Below are 20828 nucleotides of genomic sequence, written 5' to 3'. Positions count from 1 at the left end.
TGTGCAAAGTTAGTCCAAATGCACACGGCCTATACCAGTGTACCAGTACCTAGGATTATGGGAATAAGTAACCACTGAGGAAGAGACCGTTAGTAGTCCTGAAACGCGTATGGTACCACTCTCCCATGAAAGAAAAAGAGAACTTCTAATTGTTAATACCAGAATAACATTGTTGGATTACAGTACAGCATCAATAAACATCCGTCAAAAAAGATGCCAAGGGTCATTACAAGCCGCTGAACATAGAACCACCTGCCCGCGCAAAAGACGGCATTGGTTACAAAGTGAACCGGCATCGGAATACAGGCAAAGGTCAGCGTACGGTGCAAGCCGGCGTGGTACAGACAGGCGATGGGACCTATAAGACTAGATAATTTTGTACTCCGCACACCTTCGATCCAGTGTGGGTGCCTGTGAGAGTGGTTTAGACAATATAAGTTAAATCCACGGCACTCCAAAAGTTTTTTTGCAAAATAAAGTTTCACATTTTAATTTTCAGTATACAGAATATCGTTCATGTACATCCAGTGCAATTCATAGTGCAATTCATTTATAAATAGTAAGTATGTGCCATATCAGAAAATTCCCGGACGTTTCGGTCTGTACGACCTTCTTCAGCGGGCTCTGTAGGCAGGGTCAGGAGGCTGGCGCTGGATGGGTCAGCCTCCTGACCCTGCCTACAGAGCCCGCTGAAGAAGGTCGTACAGACCGAAACGTCCGGGAATTTTCTGATATGGCACATACTTACTATTTATAAATGAATTGCACTATGAATTGCACTGGATGTACATGAACGATATTCTGTATACTGAAAATTAAAATGTGAAACTTTATTTTGCAAAAAAACTTTTGGAGTGCCGTGGATTTAACTTATATGGGACCTATAAGACGTGAGTGTAAAGAGCTACACTGAGGACGCAGCGTCTTAGAAAATACGGCATACATGTACAATACCCCGGTAAGACCTCTACTTTATGCTGTACGGTTCTGAGTTCATTGAACAATTTATGTCTGTGAGACTGATAATATACAACTCCGTGCAGCAGGACTCTGTGAAGCGGGACGCCGCTTAATTGCTACGGGACACTATCCTACTGCACATAATATATAAAGTGGAAATATTACAATATCCAATTATCGCTCTAGTGACTGCATAGGAACCTTAGATTGAGTTTGGCATGGGCTATCTTTTTATGAACGGCCGCATATGAAGTAAGACTGTGTGTTATTCACATTTGGAAGATTACACATATACCATAGGATTACAACTGTCTTTCACTTTCTCATATTATAAATAATAGATTTTATGCTGTTAGTTTGTTGTGCTATTTATACAGGAGTTAAATACATGCATTTAGGTGTCTATTTCTTATTTTTAATAAATGTTGCTTTTGGCGCCAATTATCAGTGAGTGCCCAGCTTTTTATACAATTATATAGTCTTAGGAAGTGCTGTTTCAATGGGATATGAGGCATGTTCAACAAAAAATAAAAGGGTCTAATAGAAACCTAATATTGAGAATGTCCTGCACCATAGACCAAAAAGGACGTATCAAGGAGCATTCCCAGAAAATGTGGATATGAGAGCCAATTCCCGATCCATAGCGCCTTCATTTCTAGCGTTTTAATTGTATATTATGTAAAATAAAATTAACTGGGCACTCTCAGGATATCTGCACCAATTGAATTTATTAGCATATATTACAATAGCACTAAACAACAGTATGTATTGGCGGTAATGGTATCATTACCGCCAATACATACTGTTGTTTAGTGCTATTGTAATATATGCTAATAAATTCAATTGGTGCAGATATCCTGAGAGTGCCCAGTTAATTTTATTTTACATTTATTACCTCTGGGAGTGGACAGGGTGAGTCCATCCGACTGAGTGCACCTCTTGGGGCTGTAGTTACTCTTGTGCGTCACATTTATTTTTATTTTTATTTTTTAATTGTATATTAGCCTAAATTCAGTGATGTCTATTTTGTTTTGTACATGTACCCCATGGATTATAAAGTGCTGCGGAATGATGATGCTATATAAACAAGAATTATTGTTAATAAAGGATTATCATTGAAGCTCAGACCACAGAACTGAATGTTACATTTCTGTATTCCTGCAACTGCTCACTGCATACACAGCTCCTATTGAAGTCAATGTAAATACATATGCAGCATGCTCCCCCTTTATGAGAGTCTGGATCATCTCCCCTCTTTCTGGTGACTAGACTATACATGGCAGTAGGAAGCACGAGTCCTTTAGTGCCAGAAGCCAAAGTATATTAGAGAAAACTAACAAGCACAGAATTCTAAAAAAAGAAAAATGTAATATCAAAGCATTTAAAAACACAAACTACGTAAAAGCATTACATAGTCAGAGAGCCTTAAACAAACGCACCGCAGCGAGCAGGTTTCTTTATTCATGGGACTACTACAAAATGGCTGCTGCAGGTACACGAGAAGACACAAGTCTCCATTCACAGCTTACACTCTCGCGCCTATAGAAGATTACCTCCTACAACGGTCGACGTCACATCCGGTGTTCAGCCGGCTTCCGGTTCGGCTTTTTTTGTCGTTTTTTGGAAGACGGATCGTTAGACATAAATAAAAGACTGCTTCCCCCGCTTTCTTGCTCCTGAGGGCGGTTGTATCGCACAGCTTGCGAGCAGTCATGAAGTTAGTCAGGTGAGCATGCAGGGGCGCTGGATGGCAGCGGATTGAATACGGCGGGAAGAAGGACTGGGAGATCGCTGCTGCCTGTACTTATGCGCTGTCTGTCTCTCGCAGGTTTTTGATGAAACTGAGCCATGAAACGGTTACCGTGGAGCTGAAGAACGGGACGCAGGTTCACGGCACAATCACAGGTAGGCGGCGGCACCATTGCTGCACTTAGATAATGTATGGAGAGGTTTCCTACTAGCCCAATCGCAATGGGGGAGACATGAACACTGCTGCCATGTCCGTGGCTTTCATATCCCATAATGTTCAAGGGGCTGGCCAGAATTGGGAAAAGATGGCTGCTTTATTCTAAAAGTGACCCCACACTTGTCCATGTGTTGTCTGAAGTGGTTAGAGTTGTAATACCACACACAACCTGTGGCCTGGGGCGGTGCTGTTTTTGGAAGAAAGGTGCCAGCTTTAACTAGTCTTGTACATGCAGCCCCTTTCATTTTTGGGACATCTGGTCATGTAATGTTAACATTGGAGGCTGAGTTAGGATGCATACAGCTCTGATCTTGTGCATGTACTATTTTCACAGACAAATGTGAACATGCCCTTCCTGGTCTGAGCCCCAGCTAGTGCCACTCTATTAGCATGAACTGGTATAAGAAGGGCTTAAAGGTTGTGTCACTTCAGCAAACGGCATTTATCATGGAGACAAAGCTAATACAAGGCACTTACTAATGTATTGTGATTGTCCGTATTGCCTCCTTTGCTGGCTGGATTCATTTTTCCATCACATTATACACTGCTCGTTGTGCACTTCCCTGGGCTCGGTCACCAGAGAGGCCGGCACTATTTCCTATAGTGTGCAAGCATGACTACTGCTGCTGGATTACAGGATGGTCATAACCATGGAAATGAGCAGCATATGAAGTGATGGAAAAATGAATGAAGCATTATGGATAATACATTAGTAAGTGGCTTGTATTTTCTCCACATGATAAATCCCATTTGCTGAAGTGAGACAACCCCTTTAAAGGATTTGTGCCGTCTTAATATAATTCAGCATGAGTTTTGTAATGCTCCGGTTGGGAGGTATTCTTTACTTCATTATAGCAGGGCCCTCTTGTGTTTAAGGCTACTTTCACATCTGCGTTTTTGTCGAATCTGTCATCAGCAAAACCACTTCCGCCAAGATAATACAACCGCCTGCGTCCGTTATGAACAGATCTGCTTGTATCAGCTCTAAAATAGCCAAGGCGGATCTGTCTCTAAAACCATTGTGTCTGAGAAAACTGATCTGTCCCCGTTGACTTACATTGTGTGTCGTGGTGGATCCGTCTTGCTCCGCATCCCAGGACGCACTCAAAAACGCTGCTTGCAGCATTTTTGTGTGCGTCATGGGAACGCAATGAAACCGACCGGAATGCGTCCTGGTGTACTCCATTCACTTCAGTTTTGTTCCCATTGAAAATGAATGGTGACAAAATAGAAGCGTTTTCTCCCCTATTGAGACTAATGACTGATCTCAATAGCAGAAACGGAAAGTAGCTTAATCTCTATAATGTGAATCGAGCTTTGGATCGTAGATCTGAAGTCATTTGGGTCAAACCCTTCCATTTTAATGTTTTCGTACAAGCATTAAAATGTCTTGGATCCGTGGAGCCAAACTTCGCTTCACCCGAAGTCGCATGAGAATTCAGCGAATTAAGTCAGTATTAATTTATGCATCTTTAAAAACATCTAAAATTAGGAATCCGACGTGTGGTTTGGTACACCTGATATATTTATGCATGGTTATTGGATCTCCCCTCAGTCATCTATTTACATTTTTTTCCTAAGGTGAATAACCCTAATTTTGATTCTTTCTGGGTACTGTAGTCCTATTCCAGCAAGAAAATTTAGATGAATGAGCTAGTCTTAATTAGGGCTGTTGCAGGTATCGAAATTTCGATACCCAATCAGCACTTTTGCATTTGGACAGCACTACAGCCAGGCAGAAGGAACGCCCAGGAGAGAAGCTGATGTCTCCTCCCCATTGCTCCGATGGTAGTAATTAGCATATGGGGCATATGTAGCATAGTAATTAGCATATGGGGCATATATAGCATATGAGGGGTTAACTGCCTCTTATCTGCTGCCGGCACCCGCCTCCTGTATTAAAGGGTTTCTATCACTTCGGTGTCACATATTTAGCTGTCAGACACTAGCGATCCGCTAGTGTCTGCTCTGGCCAACCATCCTAATATAATTGCTTTTGGGGCAGCCGTTTTGCTAAAAAAAAGAACTTTTATTAATATGCTAATGAGCCTCTAGGTGCTATGGGGGCGTCATTAGCACCTAGAGGCTCCGTCTACCTTCAGAAACTGCCGCCGCCCAGCGCGTCCCTCCAGCCCGCCCATCTCCTCCTGAATGCGATCCTCCTTGTGAGCGCCTGTATTCGGTGAATGTCTGACAGCTTCCCTGCTCAGACATCTCCACTGCGCCTGTTCCTTGGAGCACTATGGCGTCATCGCGCAGGCGCAGTGGAGATGTCTGGGCAAGGAAGAGATCAGACATTCACTGCGCATGCGCAGAATACATACGCTCACAAGGAGGATCGCATTCAGGAGGAGATGGGCGGGCTGGAGGGACGCGCTGGGCGGCGGCAGTTTCTGAAGGTAGACGGAGCCTCTAGGTGCTAATGACGCCCCCCCATAGCACCTAGAGGCTCATTAGCATATTAATAAAAGTGTTTTTTTTTTTTGTTTTTTTTTTTTTAGCAAAACGGCTGCCCCAAAAGCAATTATATTAGGATGGTTGGGCAGAGCAGACACTAGCGGACAGCTAAATATGTGCAGCGAAGTGATAGAAACCCTTTAAGGGCTTAATTATCATTGGTGGCAGGGGCCACAGAGTCCCACCCCCTCTTCATTGGTGGCAATGGCAGCTTCTGATCGGAGCCCCAGCAGTGTAAGCCTGGGGCTCCGATCAGTTACCATGGCAGCCAGGACGCTACTGGAGCCCTGGCTGCCATAGTTGGCTCCCTGCTGCCCTGTGCACAAAGCACACAGCAGCAGGGACAGTGTGAGGTCCTATTCACCCTGATAGAGCTCTATCAGGGTGACTAGGACAAGGGATGAAAGATCTAAGGGGGGAAATAGTTATAAAATGAAGTGTTAATATTTTTAAATTATTTTTTTTTAAGTATAAATCACCCCCTTTCCCAATTTCACATATAAAAAATAAATGAACATATTACATATATCCATGTCAGAAAAGTCCAAACTATTAAAATATTGAAAAAAATTAATGCAGTGAACGCTGGAACAGAAAAAAAAAACTGCGCAATTCACCATTTTTTTTAAATACGGAATGCACGTGGCTTTTTGGGTTTATTTTTTCCGCGTGGTATAGAGTATTGCAATAGCTTGTTTCATGTTCTGTTATACTAGGCTGCGCAGTAGTAGTGCAGCCTTGTATTGGTAAATGGCAAATCCTAGTATAGATTGGGTATCGATAATTCCCAGCTGTCCCCAATGGGGCTCAGAATAGAAGTTCCCTGTCAGTATGTCTTTGGAGTGTGGGAGGAAACCGGAGTACTGAAGGGAAACCCACACAAACATGGGGAGAACATACAAACTAGTACCTCAGCGCTGCAAGGCGCCAATGCTAACCACCGAGCCACACTGCTGCCCCTATGCATGCGCCATTACTGTAAGTAACAGCATGCATTAATGTTTTACATTAAGAACCCAAACCTGGGTTTATTAATGACTGAGGTGCATAATGGTAATACATCAGTGCATGCTCCGTAACTTACAATAATGGCGGATTCACGGGGCAAATTAAAGGGATTCTGTCATCAGATTTTACCCCTATAACCTAAAGATATCCTCATGTCCGGACTAAGAAGAAGAATCCTAAACTGGCCTTATTAAACCTCACTGAGGCTCTATTTGTCCAAAAAACAGGTTTTTATAACCTGCCAATCGCTTAAGGTGCCCAAGGGGAGGTCCGTTAATACAGGGTGCCCATCCGCACCCCTCGCCGTCCGGTGCCCAGCGCCGCCTTCCGTCTTCATCGCTGCCTTCCCTGTCTTCAGCACCGCCTTCTACAGCTCAGCACCGCCTCCGCAATCCTCCCCGTCCCTCTGCCAGATCCCGCACCTGTGCACTAAGCTCAGACAATCTGCAGGTCTTATTAGGGTTGAGCGAAGTGCGCATCACGCCGGCGCATGCGCACTTCGCTCAATGAAGCCGCTGCCAGGAGTCCGCACGGGCGCATCAGGCCGAGCCTAGTGCGCAGGCCCGGTATCTGGCAAAGGGACGGGAGGATTGCAGAGGCAGCGCTGAGCTGTAGAAGGCGGTGATGAATCTATTTAGGAGGATGGGATGACTGATAGTGTCAAAAGCTGCCGACATGTCTATGAGGACCAACCAGGTCCCCCCTCCCTCGTCTGCGACCCCCAGGGCTTCATCCCATAGGCTGACCAGGGCTGATTCCGTGCTGTGTGTTGGCCTAAAGCCCGACTGGTGTTCATCTAGAAGTCAATGCTTTTCTACGTGCAGCTGGAGTTGGCTTGCCACTGCTGTCTCCATGATTTTAGCTATTAGGTGGATGTTGTAATCGGTCTGAAGTTGGCCATTATATTTATGTCTGCTCCTGGTTTCTTGAGGAGGGGAGTTATGATCTGAGAGGATGCTGGGTTTGTTGGGGTTGTGGTAACTTGCAAGTTGCTCTGCAACCCTGTGGCTAGGATGTGGCAGCTAGCGGCCACCTTCATGTGCTCGGGGTACCTACAGATAAGTGCAGGTTCCTGAGGTAAGACTAACATCTATTGCACATTTATGGCATATCCCATACATGTCCAAGTTGGGGAAATACCCCTTTAAGTTCAAGACTTAATACTGTGGTTAAAGGAGTTGCCCAGATTTGGAAAAACATGGGTGCTTTTATTCCAAAAGCTACACCACACCTGTCTATAGTTTGCATCTGGTATTACATCTCCTCAATATTCTAGTGCTGCACAGCCCCTTTTAATGTATGTCCTGAATTTCTCAGACAATGTTTATTTGTTCATATTTCTATTCTAGGTGTTGATGTCAGTATGAACACACATCTGAAAGCTGTCAAAATGACCGTTAAAAACAGAGAACCCGTCCAGTTGGAGACGTTAAGTATTCGAGGGAATAACATCCGGTACTTCATTCTACCGGACAGCTTGCCACTGGACACCTTACTTGTTGATGTTGAACCAAAAGTTAAATCTAAAAAGAGAGAAGCCGGTAAGAAAACAATTTCATTGATGCACCCTGAAATTGTAATTTTTATGTAAAACATTTCAGAATTTTCATTACTATCTAGTTTTTAACCTGACAACGAGGAAAGATAAAAATTAGTTTGCGGCTGTATAAACCATTTGCACATATGTGACACATTTTCAGCAGAATGCTGCAGGGCACCGAGTATTAGACTTTATTTATTTTTGTTTGCGCAGTTACTAACATGTACTTATTATCCCCTTCCTGAAATCCTCTATGTATTTGGGGAATGTCAGGTCTTTAAAGATTGCGTTGTTTACTAAATAAACAAAAGGCGCACCATAGGGTAAAAACTTATGCGTGATTAGAGAAAAGTACTCCAATTGGAGGCTCACCTTAAAGGATTGTGCGAATAATAGGCACAACACTACTGTAAACGTATTGGGAATAAATCTAGTTGCCAGGAAGCAGTCGATGTGCAGCCACGGATGAAAACCTCACAGAGAACTATTATGCAGATACAGGAACAACCATCCTTCGGCGCAAACAAACCGACCAGTTATAAGTAATATTCAAACGTTTTTATTGCAGAATCACTCCACAATGCGTTTTGGGGAACACTTCCCCTTCAGGTGAAAACCAGTTGTTAAGTGTATGGAGCATGCATGCAAGGTAGATAAATGCTCAGACTCCTCAGTTTTTGGTACTTCCGACTCAGACTCCTCTATTTAATATGCAAATGTATTTTATACATTCCTTGAAGGAAAGAAAGGCAACATACGGCTGTTCCACCAAGTTCTTCTAAGCTCTTCTAGCAGAGAGAGGTAGTTGGGCAGAAGCTGCTGCCTTCTCCTTTTGTGTGCTGATCTTCTGCTGAAGATAGGGCAGTGGGAGGATCCAAGAAGGGGAAGGGGCATTTATTTTAAAACGCGATTTCCCTAGTAGAATCCCATAGTCATGTTTAAAGTTTAAGCTAACAATCTGAGTTTACAAGTTTTTTATAGCCATAGCTGAATGACAGCAGTTTTTAAAATGGTTTACAGCTCCTGTCTTGAACTGTTGACTGTCCATTCCCTTCGCTTAGACAAGTGTCTCTAGTCCTGCAAAAAAACATTTACTTAATCAGTTCAGTGAGAGGCTAGGTTAACCATGGGCGCTGCGTTCCCTGTAACAGCGGAACACAACACAATGGAAAGTATAAGTATTGCCTCTCCTTAACTGCGTTGCGTGCAGGGCGGGTGCAAGGATTTTTGTCAACACAAGCGAAGCTACATTTTGGCTCTGGAGCCCAGTGACACCCCCCTGCAGTGCCTGACCTGCCTTAATTTGAAGCCTAAGAACGCCTCCTGATCCTGAAATAACCTCTCACAGCCCCAGCAAACGGTTCCGCCCCCTCATCTTCTACCTTCAAGAAATGCCACGTTCTTCTTCCTGTTGGCTGCCAGAAATCTCGTGCAGGCACAGTACTGCCTTGGCGATCATCAAGCTCCTGAGGGCAACAGCCTCAAAAGTCTCACTGGGCATGCGCTGAGCCCAGTGACTTAATCTGAGCGCTGTTGCCTCAGGAGCTTGATGATCGTGCAGTCCACAGGGGGTACTGCGCAGCGTTCTGTTTTTACAGCAGCTTCTGCTGCTGGCTTCACTCAAGCGTCATGTTTCCATGGCGCTGGCGGAACCACATGATTGCATCACGGTCACATGACCCCCTTTGTGAAAAAATGCCCCGGTATTAGCAGGGGCCGAAGGTGTTTTTATCTATTAAACTTTGTAATTATCTCGCCCAAATACACATGTAACATCTGATTATCTCGGGGGCTTAATCTTTATTAATATGTAATTTTTGTTGATTTCAAGGGTTTTGTCCCTGAACCCTGGAACAGCCCCTACACCCTTTTTTTTTTTATTTTTTTACCTCTGTTTTAGGCGCCTTTTTGTGATTGATTGTATGTGTGTATAGAGAGAGATATCTATCTCTATCTGCATGTATGCTCCATACGCTAAGCAACTGTTTTTCACCTGAAGAAGGGGGAAGTGTTCCCCAAAATTCTTTGTGAAGTGATTCTGCAATAAAAACATTTGAAGATTACTATTACTTCTAACTGGTCGGTTCGTTTGCGCCGAGGGATGGTTGTTCCTGTATCTGTACTCTGTGTCAGAGTCTGTGATCGGAGACTCTGATCAGACTTTATCCCCTCAGATGCTGTGGTTAATTGCGACCACAGCATCTCAGTGGTCATTTACTGGGAGCACAGTGCTCCTATTGACCAAACAGCTCCCCTGCGCCAAAATCACAGGTGTGGTTTGGTTGCTGTGGCAGTCTGGGTCTTTCTGAAGGCTCTGAGGCCTGCCATAGCAAAGTTCAGGCATTGCAATCTTTGGGATAAGCTAGCTATCGTATGTTAGATTGCCCTTGGCGAAAAATATTAATGTAAGTTTTTAAAAATAGGAAAAAAACTTGATAAAATCCAAATTTTCCCCATTTTACAAAATAAAAATACTGTAAAAAATATTAGAATTGCCTTCAGTCATGACTGGTGCATAAACCAAGAAGGGAGAAAGGAAAGGTGTGTTTTTTTTTTTTGCTCCTGTGTTTGGCACACAAATGTATCGAACTGCATGTGATTTCAGTCTACCAGGGGTGTAATGGTAAGTGCCTAGTGGTCTGCAGTAATGTGTTTTACTAGTATCTGTGGCATCTAACAGAACAAGTGAGTTAACAAGCTGGTGGCATGGGCACTTCTCTCTTAGCCGGTTAATTTACATGGTGCATGTTGGTTATATATGGCTCTTTCCCACAATCTGTGATTCTGGGACAAACATTCCTACAACTGCCCCTTATAAAGGTGCTGCCAATCTCCTAACAAATAAGCAAATGTGTGTCTTTGGTTTTTCACCTAAAATCATTGTCCGCATCACACGTTCCTGTCTGATCACTCACAAAATTGTTTTTAAAATGTTTTCTTTTTTTAACTCTGACTCTCTTGACATGTCTTTAAACATGTGAAACAAATAGTTTTGACTGTGCATGCCACCTGAGTGGTATCTACACGACTTACCCTTTAATCTGGCAGCTTGGGGGCGATGGTTGACTTCAAACCTAGTGTTCCTATGTTTAACCTTGGTTGCCAAAGAGCTAAAGATTTCAGTAAGCTGGAGTTTTTCACGATTCACCCCGTCCACTCATTTGAATTAATTTTATTAACCTTTTCACACGTATTTATCCTTAAAACAGTTGCTGGCCGTGGCAGAGGGAGAGGCCGTGGCAGAGGGAGAGGCCGTGGCAGAGGAAGAGGAGGACCACGACGATAGTTTAAGAGAGCAAAGTGCTTGTGCTGACAAAAAAAAAATATCATTTTGTACAGTTTCTTTTGTTAAATTTTTAATAAGTAATGGCTTTAGAACTTGTGCACATCCACACTGGGGTTTGACACATTCATTTTTGAATAAAATTATTAAAAGCTAAAAATGGAATTGCGTCATCTATTTATTTTCTAATATGGTGAAATGTAAAGACTTGGGGTGGATTTATCAACACTGTCTAAAAGAAAGGTGCCTTTACCGTGTTGAAAATGAATAAAGGCAATTTAACTTGTATACACACCTTAAACAGCTCCTCCTTTTAAAAGGAGTATGTCAGCAGGTTTTAGATTCCCTCACTTTTAAATCCTAACAGCTCCAGCACATGTCAGGGAGTCTCCATAGTCATGAGATGACTGCTCTCACCACCCCTGATAGGTTTTTCCATATGAATCGGCAGCAGGTGGGCAGAGAGCCAGGATTTCATGAATATGCAAACTCTGGCATGTGCTGGAGCTGTTCAGTACATGATTTTGACAAAACAATTGGGTTAAAGGCAATGACCCAGCATTTTACGAAGGAGTCCTGTCAGTAGGTTGTCGCTCTTAGTTTAGGACAGCATAAAACTGCTGACAGATTTCCTTTTAAAGGGCACCTATCAGCAGATTTTTACCTACAAAACTGGCTGACCTTTTACATGTGCATCTGTGTTGGTCCCATGTTCGTATGTGCCCGCATTGCTTAAAAAAATGATTTTAAAATATATGCAAATTGGCCTCTAGGAGCAACAGTGGCATTGCCATTAGTCCTAGAGGCTCTGCTCTCACTTCAATGGCTGTGTCACAATATTGGGAACACTCACCAACCAATGGACAAAGAACCTAAAATGTGAAAATTATCCCAAAAAAATTTACTGGCTCCAATGAACATAAAATATAAATCTTACACAAAAATAGAAGTCCGGGCCCCTGCTGCATACGCCGGCATCACTGAAAACACTGATGCTGGCGTATTAACCCCTTGCATGCGGAGGTTACGCATCTCTGCAATGGCAGGGGACCCGATGGCAGAAAAGGCAATCCCAATGCTTTCCATAGGGGCTTGCCTTCTACAGAAGCCTGTGAGATCCAGCCCTTAGGCTGGGTCTCACAGGGAGGCTGTCAGGATACAAGCTGACACGCAATGTATTACAATACAGGTTGTATTGTAATGCATTGCAGAGGGGATCAGATCCTAAAAGTTGAGCCCCTTTCACACAAGCAAGTTTTCCCGCGCGGGTGCAATGCGTGACGTGAACGCATAGCACCCGCACTGAATCCTGACCCATTCATTCCTATGGGTCTGTGTACATGAGCGTTGTTTTTCACGCATCAGTTCTGCGTTGCGTGAAAATCGCAGCATGTTCTATATTCTGCGTTTTTTCACGCAGCCCTGGTTCTATAGAAGTGAATGGGGCTGCGTGAAAAACGCATTACATCCGCAAGCGACTGCAAGGCGTTTTTCACTGATGGTTGCTAGGAGATGTGGTTTGTAAACCTTAAGTTTTTTTTATCACGCGTGTGAAAAATGCATTGCACCCGCGCAGAAACAACTGAACGCAATCGCAGACAAAACTGACTGAACTTGCTTGCAAAATAGTGCAAGTTTCACTGAACGCATCCGGACCTAATCTGTCACGCTCATGTGAAAGAGGACTTAAAGTCCCAGAATGAGACAATAATAAAGATTTTTCATAATAAAAAAAAAAATGTAGTTTCAAGTTAAAAACTAGTTGAGTGCTCTCATTAAGAGAAACAAAATTAGAGTATTGCAGGTTTGATACCTTTTTAATGGCTAACAAGAATAGAAGTACAGGTCCTTCTAAAAAAAATAGCATATTGTGATAAAGTTCATTATTTTCTGTAATGTACTGATAAACATTAGACTTTCATATATTTTAGATTCATTACACACCAACTGAAGTAGTTCAAGCCTTTTATTGTTTTAATATTGATGATTTTGGCATACAGCTCATGAAAACCCAAAATTCCTATCTAAAAAAATTAGCATATCATGAAAAGGTTCTCTAAACTAGCTATTAACCTAATCATCTGAATCAACTAATTAACTCTAAACACCTGCAAAAGATTCCTGAGGCTTTTAAAAACTCCCAGCCTGGTTCATTACTCAAAACCGCAATCATGGGTAAGACTGCCGACCTGACTGCTGTCTAGAAAGCCATCATTGACACCCTCAAGCAAGAGGGTAAGACACAGAAAGAAATTTCTGAACGAATAGGCTGTTCCCAGAGTGCTGTATCAAGGCATCTCAGTGGGAAGGAAAAAGTATGGCAGAAAACACACAACGAGAAGAGGTGACTGGACCCTGAGGAAGATTGTGGAGAAGGACCGATTCCAGACCTTGGGGGACCTGCAGAAGCAGTGGACTGAGTCTGGAGTAGAAACATCTAGGGCTGGCGTGTGCAGGAAATGGGCTACAGGTGCCGCATTCCCCAGGTCAAGCCACTTTGGAACCAGAAACAGCGGCAGAAGCGCCTGACCTGGGCTACAGAGAAGCAGCACTGGACTGTTGCATGTCATTCGGAAATCAAGGTGCCAGTCTGGAGGAAGACTGGGGAGAGGGAAATGCCAAAATGCCTGAAGTCCAGTGTCAAGTACCCAGTCAGTGATGGTCTGGGGTGCTATATCAGCTGCTGGTGTTGGTCCACTGTGTTTTATCAAGGGCAGGGTCAATGCAGCTAGCTATCAGGAGATTTTGGAGCACTTCATGCTTCCATCTGCTGAAAAGCTTTATGGAGATGAAGATTTCATTTTTCAGCACGACCTGGCACCTGCTCACAGTGCCAAAACCACTGGTAAAAAATGGTTTACTGTGCTCAATTGGGAAGAGATAGTTGAGAGACGCAAGACCCAACACTCTGGATGAGCTTAAGGCCGCTATCCTGGGCCTCCATAACACCTCGGCAGTGCCACAGGCTGATTGCCTCCATGCCACGCCGCATTGAAGCAGTCATTTCTGCAAAAGGATTCCCGACCAAGTATTGAGTGCAGAACTGAACATAATTATTTGAAGGTTGACTTTTTTTGTATTAAAAACACTTTTCTTTTATTGGTCGGATGAAATATGCAAATTTTTTTAGATAGGAAATTTGGGTTTTCAGGAGCTGTATGCCAAAATCATCAATATTAAAACAATAAAAGGCTTGAACTACTTCAGTTGGTGTGTAATGAATCTAAAATATATGAAAGTCTAATGTTTATCAGTACATTACAGAAAATAATGATTTTTATCACAATATGCTAATTTTTTTATAAGGACCTGTAATGTTACATAGCAAGCTTTCGAGACATCACCAGTCCCTTCATCAGGCATACTACAAGATACAATAAGAACAGAGACATGGGTGAATGAATGGACATTTGAAAAATAACAGAACAACATATCAAAGAGCTTGAGAATGAGTCCTTAATTTTCTTACAGATGAGGGGTGTGAAAATTTTATGGTCTCTTTAGTGTAGATAATCATATAAACAACATTAGATGTAGAACATGTGAATGTCCCAGGGATCTTATAGTCTTCCTGTGTGTTGGGGATCCGGTTCTTATCTGTTGTCATATGGGAACAGGTTTTGCATCTTATATTACAGGGATGGGTTCCATTTTCTGTGGTACATGGCCTTGAACTAGATCTGATCAGAATATTCCTTAGATTTGGAGGTTGTCGGTAAGCTAGTAAGGGGAGATCTGGGAAGATTGTTTGTTTTTAGCCTAGGACATGATACATGATGTAATTTTTTGGCAGTATTCCTCAGCACCTCTACTTGTGGGTTGTAGAGGAGTATTGGAGAAGTTGACCTTCTGGGGATCTTGGTGGCTCTTGTGATCACATCTTCAATTGAAGCAGGATGATAGCCCTGGTGTAAAAATGTCATTTTCAGATATTGTAGATTCTCATCCCTGTCTGATGGGCTTAAACAGATTTGGTTATATATGATGGCTTGACTATAGATGATGGACTTTTTTAATATGTAAGGGGGGGGGGGGGTAGCTGTCCCATTTTGAGGTATGTAGGCCGATCAATAGGTTTTTAATACAGGAATGTCTGTATTGAGCCGCTTAGGGCTCTTTCACACTTGTGTTCTTTTCTTCCGGCATAGAGTTCCGTCGTTGGGGCTCTATGCCGGAAGAATCCTGATCAGTTTTATCCTAATGCATTCTGAATGGAGTGAAATCCGTTCAGGATGCATCAGGATGTCTTCAGTTCCGGGACGGAACGTTGTTTGGCTGCAGAAAATACTGCAGCATGCTGCGCTTTTTGCTCCGGCCAAAAATCCTGAAGACTTGCCGCAAGGCCGGATCCGGAATGAATGCCCATTGAAAGGCATTGATCCGGATCCGGCCTTAAGCTAAACGTCATTTCGGCGCATTGCCGGATCCGACGTTTAGCTTTTTCTCAATGGTTACCATGGCTGCCGGGACGCTAAAGTCCTGGCAGCCATGGTAAAGTGTAGTGGGGAGCGGGGGAGCAGCATGCTTACCATCCGTGCGGCTCCCGGGGCGCTCCAGAGTGACGTCAGGGCGCATGGATCACGTGATCGCATGGCACGTCATCCATGCGCATGGGGCGCTCTGCCGTCATTCTGGAGCGCCCCGGGACTTTAATAGCGTCCTGGGTGCCATGGGTCTTCAAATGCTTTCAGTACACTTGCGTTTTTCCGGATCCGGCGTGTAATTCCGGCAAGTGGGGTACACGCCGGATCCGGACAACGCAAGTGTGAAAGAGGCCTTAGACTTGGTACCTGAGAATCCCAGGATCTGCGTATTCTACATGCTTCCCAAAATACACAAAGCATGGAATTCAGGGAGACCAATCATTTCATGTGTGGGAACCCTTACTGAAAAAATATCAGGTTGGATAGAGGGCATCCTCAAACCATTAGTGAGGAACACAACACGTTATCTACAGGACACCACTGACTTATTGAACAGTCATCCTTAGGTTCCCCTCTGTAATTGCACAATCTTGACAACCATGGCTGTGGAATCCTTGTATTGAATTATCCTGCACAATGATGGATTAACTGCTTGCCGAGTATACTTGAGGGCGAATGGGATCATATCAGTCTGTACTACAACTGACCAAATTCATCCTCACCCATAACTATTTCTCTTTCGACAAGGAGATATATTTACAGTGCACTGGGACTGTCATGGGCAGTAAAATGGCACCGCAATATGCAAATCTCTTCATAGCAAAACTGAAAAATGACTTTTTTGGTATCCTGCCCCAAAAAACCCTTGGCCTACTTCCGTTTCATTGACTGCATCATAATAATCTTGACCGACTGAACATGAACTGATAAAATGTTATGAATATTTCAACAAATTCCATCCCACCCTAAACCTGACCCTCAACTATTCACACACAGTCAGTTTTCTGGACACCACCATCAAACTTCAAGACGGCTCAATACAGACATCCTTGTATCGAAAACCTATTGAACGGCCTACATACCTCAAATGGGACAGCTTCCACCCCAAACATTAAAAAGTCCATCATCCATAGTCACGCCATCAGAACCGAATCTGTTACAGCCGATCAGACAGGGGTGAGCATCTACACCATCTGAAAATGACATTTTTACACCAGGGCTATCATCCTGCTTCGATTGAAGATCAGATCACAAGAGCCACCAAGATCCCCAGAAGGTCAACTTCTCCAATACAATGAAAAGAAACAGAACCAGAGCGTACCTCTGGTTGTGACCTACAACCCACAAGTAGAGGTGCTGAGGAATACTGCCAAAAAATTACATCATGTCCTAGGCTAAAAACAATCTTCCCAGATCTCCTCTTACTAGCTTACCGACAACCTCCAAATCTAAGGAATATTCTGATCAGATCTAGTTCAAGGCCATGTACCACAGAAAATAGAACCCATCTCTGTAATATAAGAAGATGCAAAACCTGTTCCCATAAATAACAACAGATAAGAACCGGAACCCAACACACAGCAGGACTATAAGATCCCTGGAACATTCACATGTTCTACATCTAATGTTGTTTATCTGATTCTCTGCACTAAATGTCCTGTTGGAGGCCTTTACGTTGGAGAAACAGGACTGAAACGCAATGCAAGAATGAGGTCCCACCGCCACACAATTAAAGAGAAGAAGCTGCACTTTCCTGTGGCTAAGCATTTCTGTAGCCCAGGACACAATGAAGAACACATGAAAGTTCTCATATTAAAAGGTAACCTCAAATCCCAAAGAGTTAGAAGAATTTGGGAATACAAATTTATAACACTGCTTTACACTTTGAATAATCGACTGAATTTTTCCCCCCGGGATTTATGAGACACTACACAATCTAAAGAGTCTTCTATAGACATAGTCGGGGCACCAGGTCTCTGGGATAACATCAATTTAGAGACCATAAAATGTTCACACCCCTTGTCTCTAAGATAATTAAGGACTCATTCTCAAGATTTTTTATATGTTGTTCTGTTATTTTTCAAATGTCCATTCATTCCCCCATATTCTTATTGTATATATATTGCTGTTTCTTCACATATTCTTGTAGTACGCCTGATGAAGGTACTGGTGTTGTCTCAAAAGCTCGCTATGTAACATCATTACTTCTATTTTTGTTAGCCATTAAAAGGTATCAAACCTGCAATACTCTAATTTTGTTTCTCTTACTGAGAGCACTCAACATGTTTTATATTGCCTAACATGGTACCAGACTTAGTTTTTTCTTTTGAAGTAAAAAAAATAATTTTTACAAAAATTGTATAAAAAGAAAACCAGACATATTGGGTATTGCCGCGTCCGTAACGACTGATTCTATAGAAATATCACATGATCCATCCCCTCACCTGAACGCTGTAGAAAAAATTAAATAAAAACTGTGCTAAAACAATAATTTTGTCACCTTACATCACAAAAAGTGCAACACCAAGCGATCAAAAAGGTTTAATTACTCTTACCGGTAATTGGATTTTCCAATAGCCTCCACACCGGCACTCTCAGGAGGGTGTCTCTGCCTCCCCAGGACAGGAAACAACATAGAAGCTCAAGTTTAAAAGGCCCCCTCCCTTTACCTGATTCTATTAATGACACAGGACCCATTAATGCAAAGTGTATTGAAATATCCAACAACATAAATCCTGTAATAAGAAACAGAAAGAGGGGTTGCCGGGATCTTTTCCTTCTTTGGGGATAATCATTATTTGAGCTGCAAGCATTTGTGGGTGAAGGGGTTTCCCCTCCCATAGTGAATTACAAACCTGTAGGAACTTAGGTAAGAGGGTGGTTTTAAAGGAATCATAGTATTTCATCGGCAAGCCATCTGGGCCTGGGCTTTTATGGAGGGGAGGGGGGGGGGAGTCCTTAATAGCTTTCCTCAATTCTGATATCGTAAAAGGGGCGTGACAATGCCTGGGACTGTTGTACTTCTAGTTTAGGAAGTCCAAGTGCTGACAGCCAATGGTTTGTGTCTGACAGCTTCGCCTGGTGCTCCATGGGGGTAGCCTTGGGTTTAAATTGTAGAGCTGGGTGTAATAGTCCGTGAAGCACGCCGCGATTTGCTCCGTTTGGTAAACGGTTTGCGTCGGGGACGGACGTATTTTTTTAATATAAGAGTGGGCCTTCCGCTTTTTCAATTGTGACAGTATAAATTTAGAGACCTTATCCCCGTGGGCATGGTATTTGAACTTGGTGGACAAGAATAATTTCGCCGATTTAGCATTCAGCAAATTTTTCAACCGTGACCTGAGAAGATCTAATTGGCCTAGCACTTCAGACGTCAGCAGCCTTTTGTGCAGGGATTCCATCTTATGTATTTGGCTTTGTAATTCGAGTATGTCCGCCTCCCTACATCTCTTAAGATAAGATCCTAGTGAGATGAAGTGTCCCCTCACCACTGTCTTATGTGCTTCCCAAACCGTGCCAGGGGATACGTCTGAGGACTCGTTTAGAGCGAAGTATTCCTCAATTTTCCCTCTCATGTTCTCCAGCTGAAACGGGTCATGCAGCAGAGTTTCATTGAGTCTCCAAATCATCATTTTTTTTTGGAATGCTTGGCATTTGGAAGCTCATGAAAACCGGTGCGTGATCCGACAATAAGATGGAGCCAATGGAAGCTTTAATACAGTTAGACAGCAGCGAGGTGGACACAAAAAAACATAATCTAGTCTTTGGTAGTTTTTGTGGGCTGGGGAATAATAAGTATAGTCCTTTTGTCCTGGGTTAACTAAAGTGAACATTAACATAGCTCCTTTCCGGAGCAACTGGTGGTTCTCGAAGGTGATCATAATAATCGTAGGCGTAGGCTGCCACCTAGAGGATTTAGTGGGGTGAGCAGGCAGCTAATGCAACATAGAAGTAACAATGGAATATTTGGCTATTAACTATTATAAAGGCTGAAGTAACATAAGGCATAGATAATATCAAGATGTATGTTTGAAGATGGCTCACCTCTTAGACAACAATTGGAATGGGTGCACCCACAAAGAAGATTACACCCAATCTTCAAAAATAGTATATAAATAGGAAAGTAGTAGGACACACCTGCATTCAGATATACATAGGAGATTTTATATAATAAAATTTGGTTTATTCAAACAGACACTGTGTATGGTGACACATATCTATAATAATACATAAAACTTAATTAAACAAATATTAGCATGCTATATATTGCTACTAAAATCAGTAAAAATGCACATTAAAACACACACTCATATGAATAATCCTGGAGAAAAGAAATCCTAGTAAGAACAGAGAGTTAATCTTTCCTATAGCTCTATTTGTCCGTAATACGGTGCTCACATAGCAAGTATGGTTGCCCAGCTATTTGACACAGTCCGTGATTGCAGGCAAAGTTCACAGGATAGCGTCAGTGTAATCAGATAAGGATAAATAGTCTAATCACTCATATTCCTTTTGTTTGAGTTTTAATGTCCCAAAGCTCACTGTCTATATATACCCTGGTTCGGCATTAGTTTTCTACTTTCAGTTTCGTAGGCTGTATTGCGGTTAGCGTGGCGTCCAGTGGCGTAGCTATAGGGGTCGCAGCGGTCGCAATTGCGACCGGGCCGCTAAGTCAGGGGGGCCCATGGGGCCCCCCAGGAGATAAGCAGTAAATCCCTGGCCTGGGTAGTTTACAACACTTGCGCGCTGCAGGCGGCGCCGGCGGCCAAGTTCACAGAGGGGCAGAGGCTCAGCCAGAGGAGGGAGGAGGTTTTTTCCTTGTTGCTATGGTGACGGGGACGCTTCTGCAGTGCAGTCCCGGCTCCGCCTCCTTGAACCCGTGCGCAGGAAGTAGCCGTCTGATGTAAACTATTTGGACGCTTCAGGCAGCGCATATTCGGCCGCACCGCTACTGGCGGGAGCAGCTGTCACGGGATCTGGCGGCGGGTCTGAAGCAAGAAGCGACGAAATGGCGGGTGACGGTGATCGGCTGGAGCATTTTCGCGGTGGTGCTTCTGGTAGGCGCTATGTGGTATTAGGGGGCTAGAGGCGAGCTCTGGCATACGGTGCCCACCCATCCAGGAAGTAGAAGGCGGTGTCGTACTGCAGCCTGTGCCATGGGGTAAACAATGCTGGGGAAACGATTGCGGT

The 20828-nt window shown here is 43.3% G+C and overlaps 1 protein-coding gene across 1 annotated transcript; it reads left to right on the top strand.

Annotated features, from left to right (window-relative positions):
- The first annotated feature begins 2525 nt into the window (after positions 1 to 2525).
- Positions 2526 to 11374, top strand: SNRPD1 (small nuclear ribonucleoprotein D1 polypeptide). The gene is made up of 4 exons (XM_044293728.1): positions 2526 to 2686; positions 2789 to 2865; positions 7741 to 7932; positions 11141 to 11374. Exons 1-4 carry the CDS (start codon positions 2673 to 2675, stop codon positions 11215 to 11217), a joined length of 360 nt encoding a protein of 119 aa, XP_044149663.1. The 5' UTR covers positions 2526 to 2672; the 3' UTR covers positions 11218 to 11374.
- Positions 11375 to 20828: the final 9454 nt, after the last annotated feature.

Source organism: Bufo gargarizans, chromosome 5 (assembly GCF_014858855.1).
Source record: "Bufo gargarizans isolate SCDJY-AF-19 chromosome 5, ASM1485885v1, whole genome shotgun sequence".
Lineage (NCBI taxonomy): Eukaryota > Metazoa > Chordata > Amphibia > Anura > Bufonidae > Bufo > Bufo gargarizans.
The sequence above is the reverse complement of the archived record's forward strand: the minus strand, read 5'-3'. Positions and strand labels throughout refer to the sequence as shown.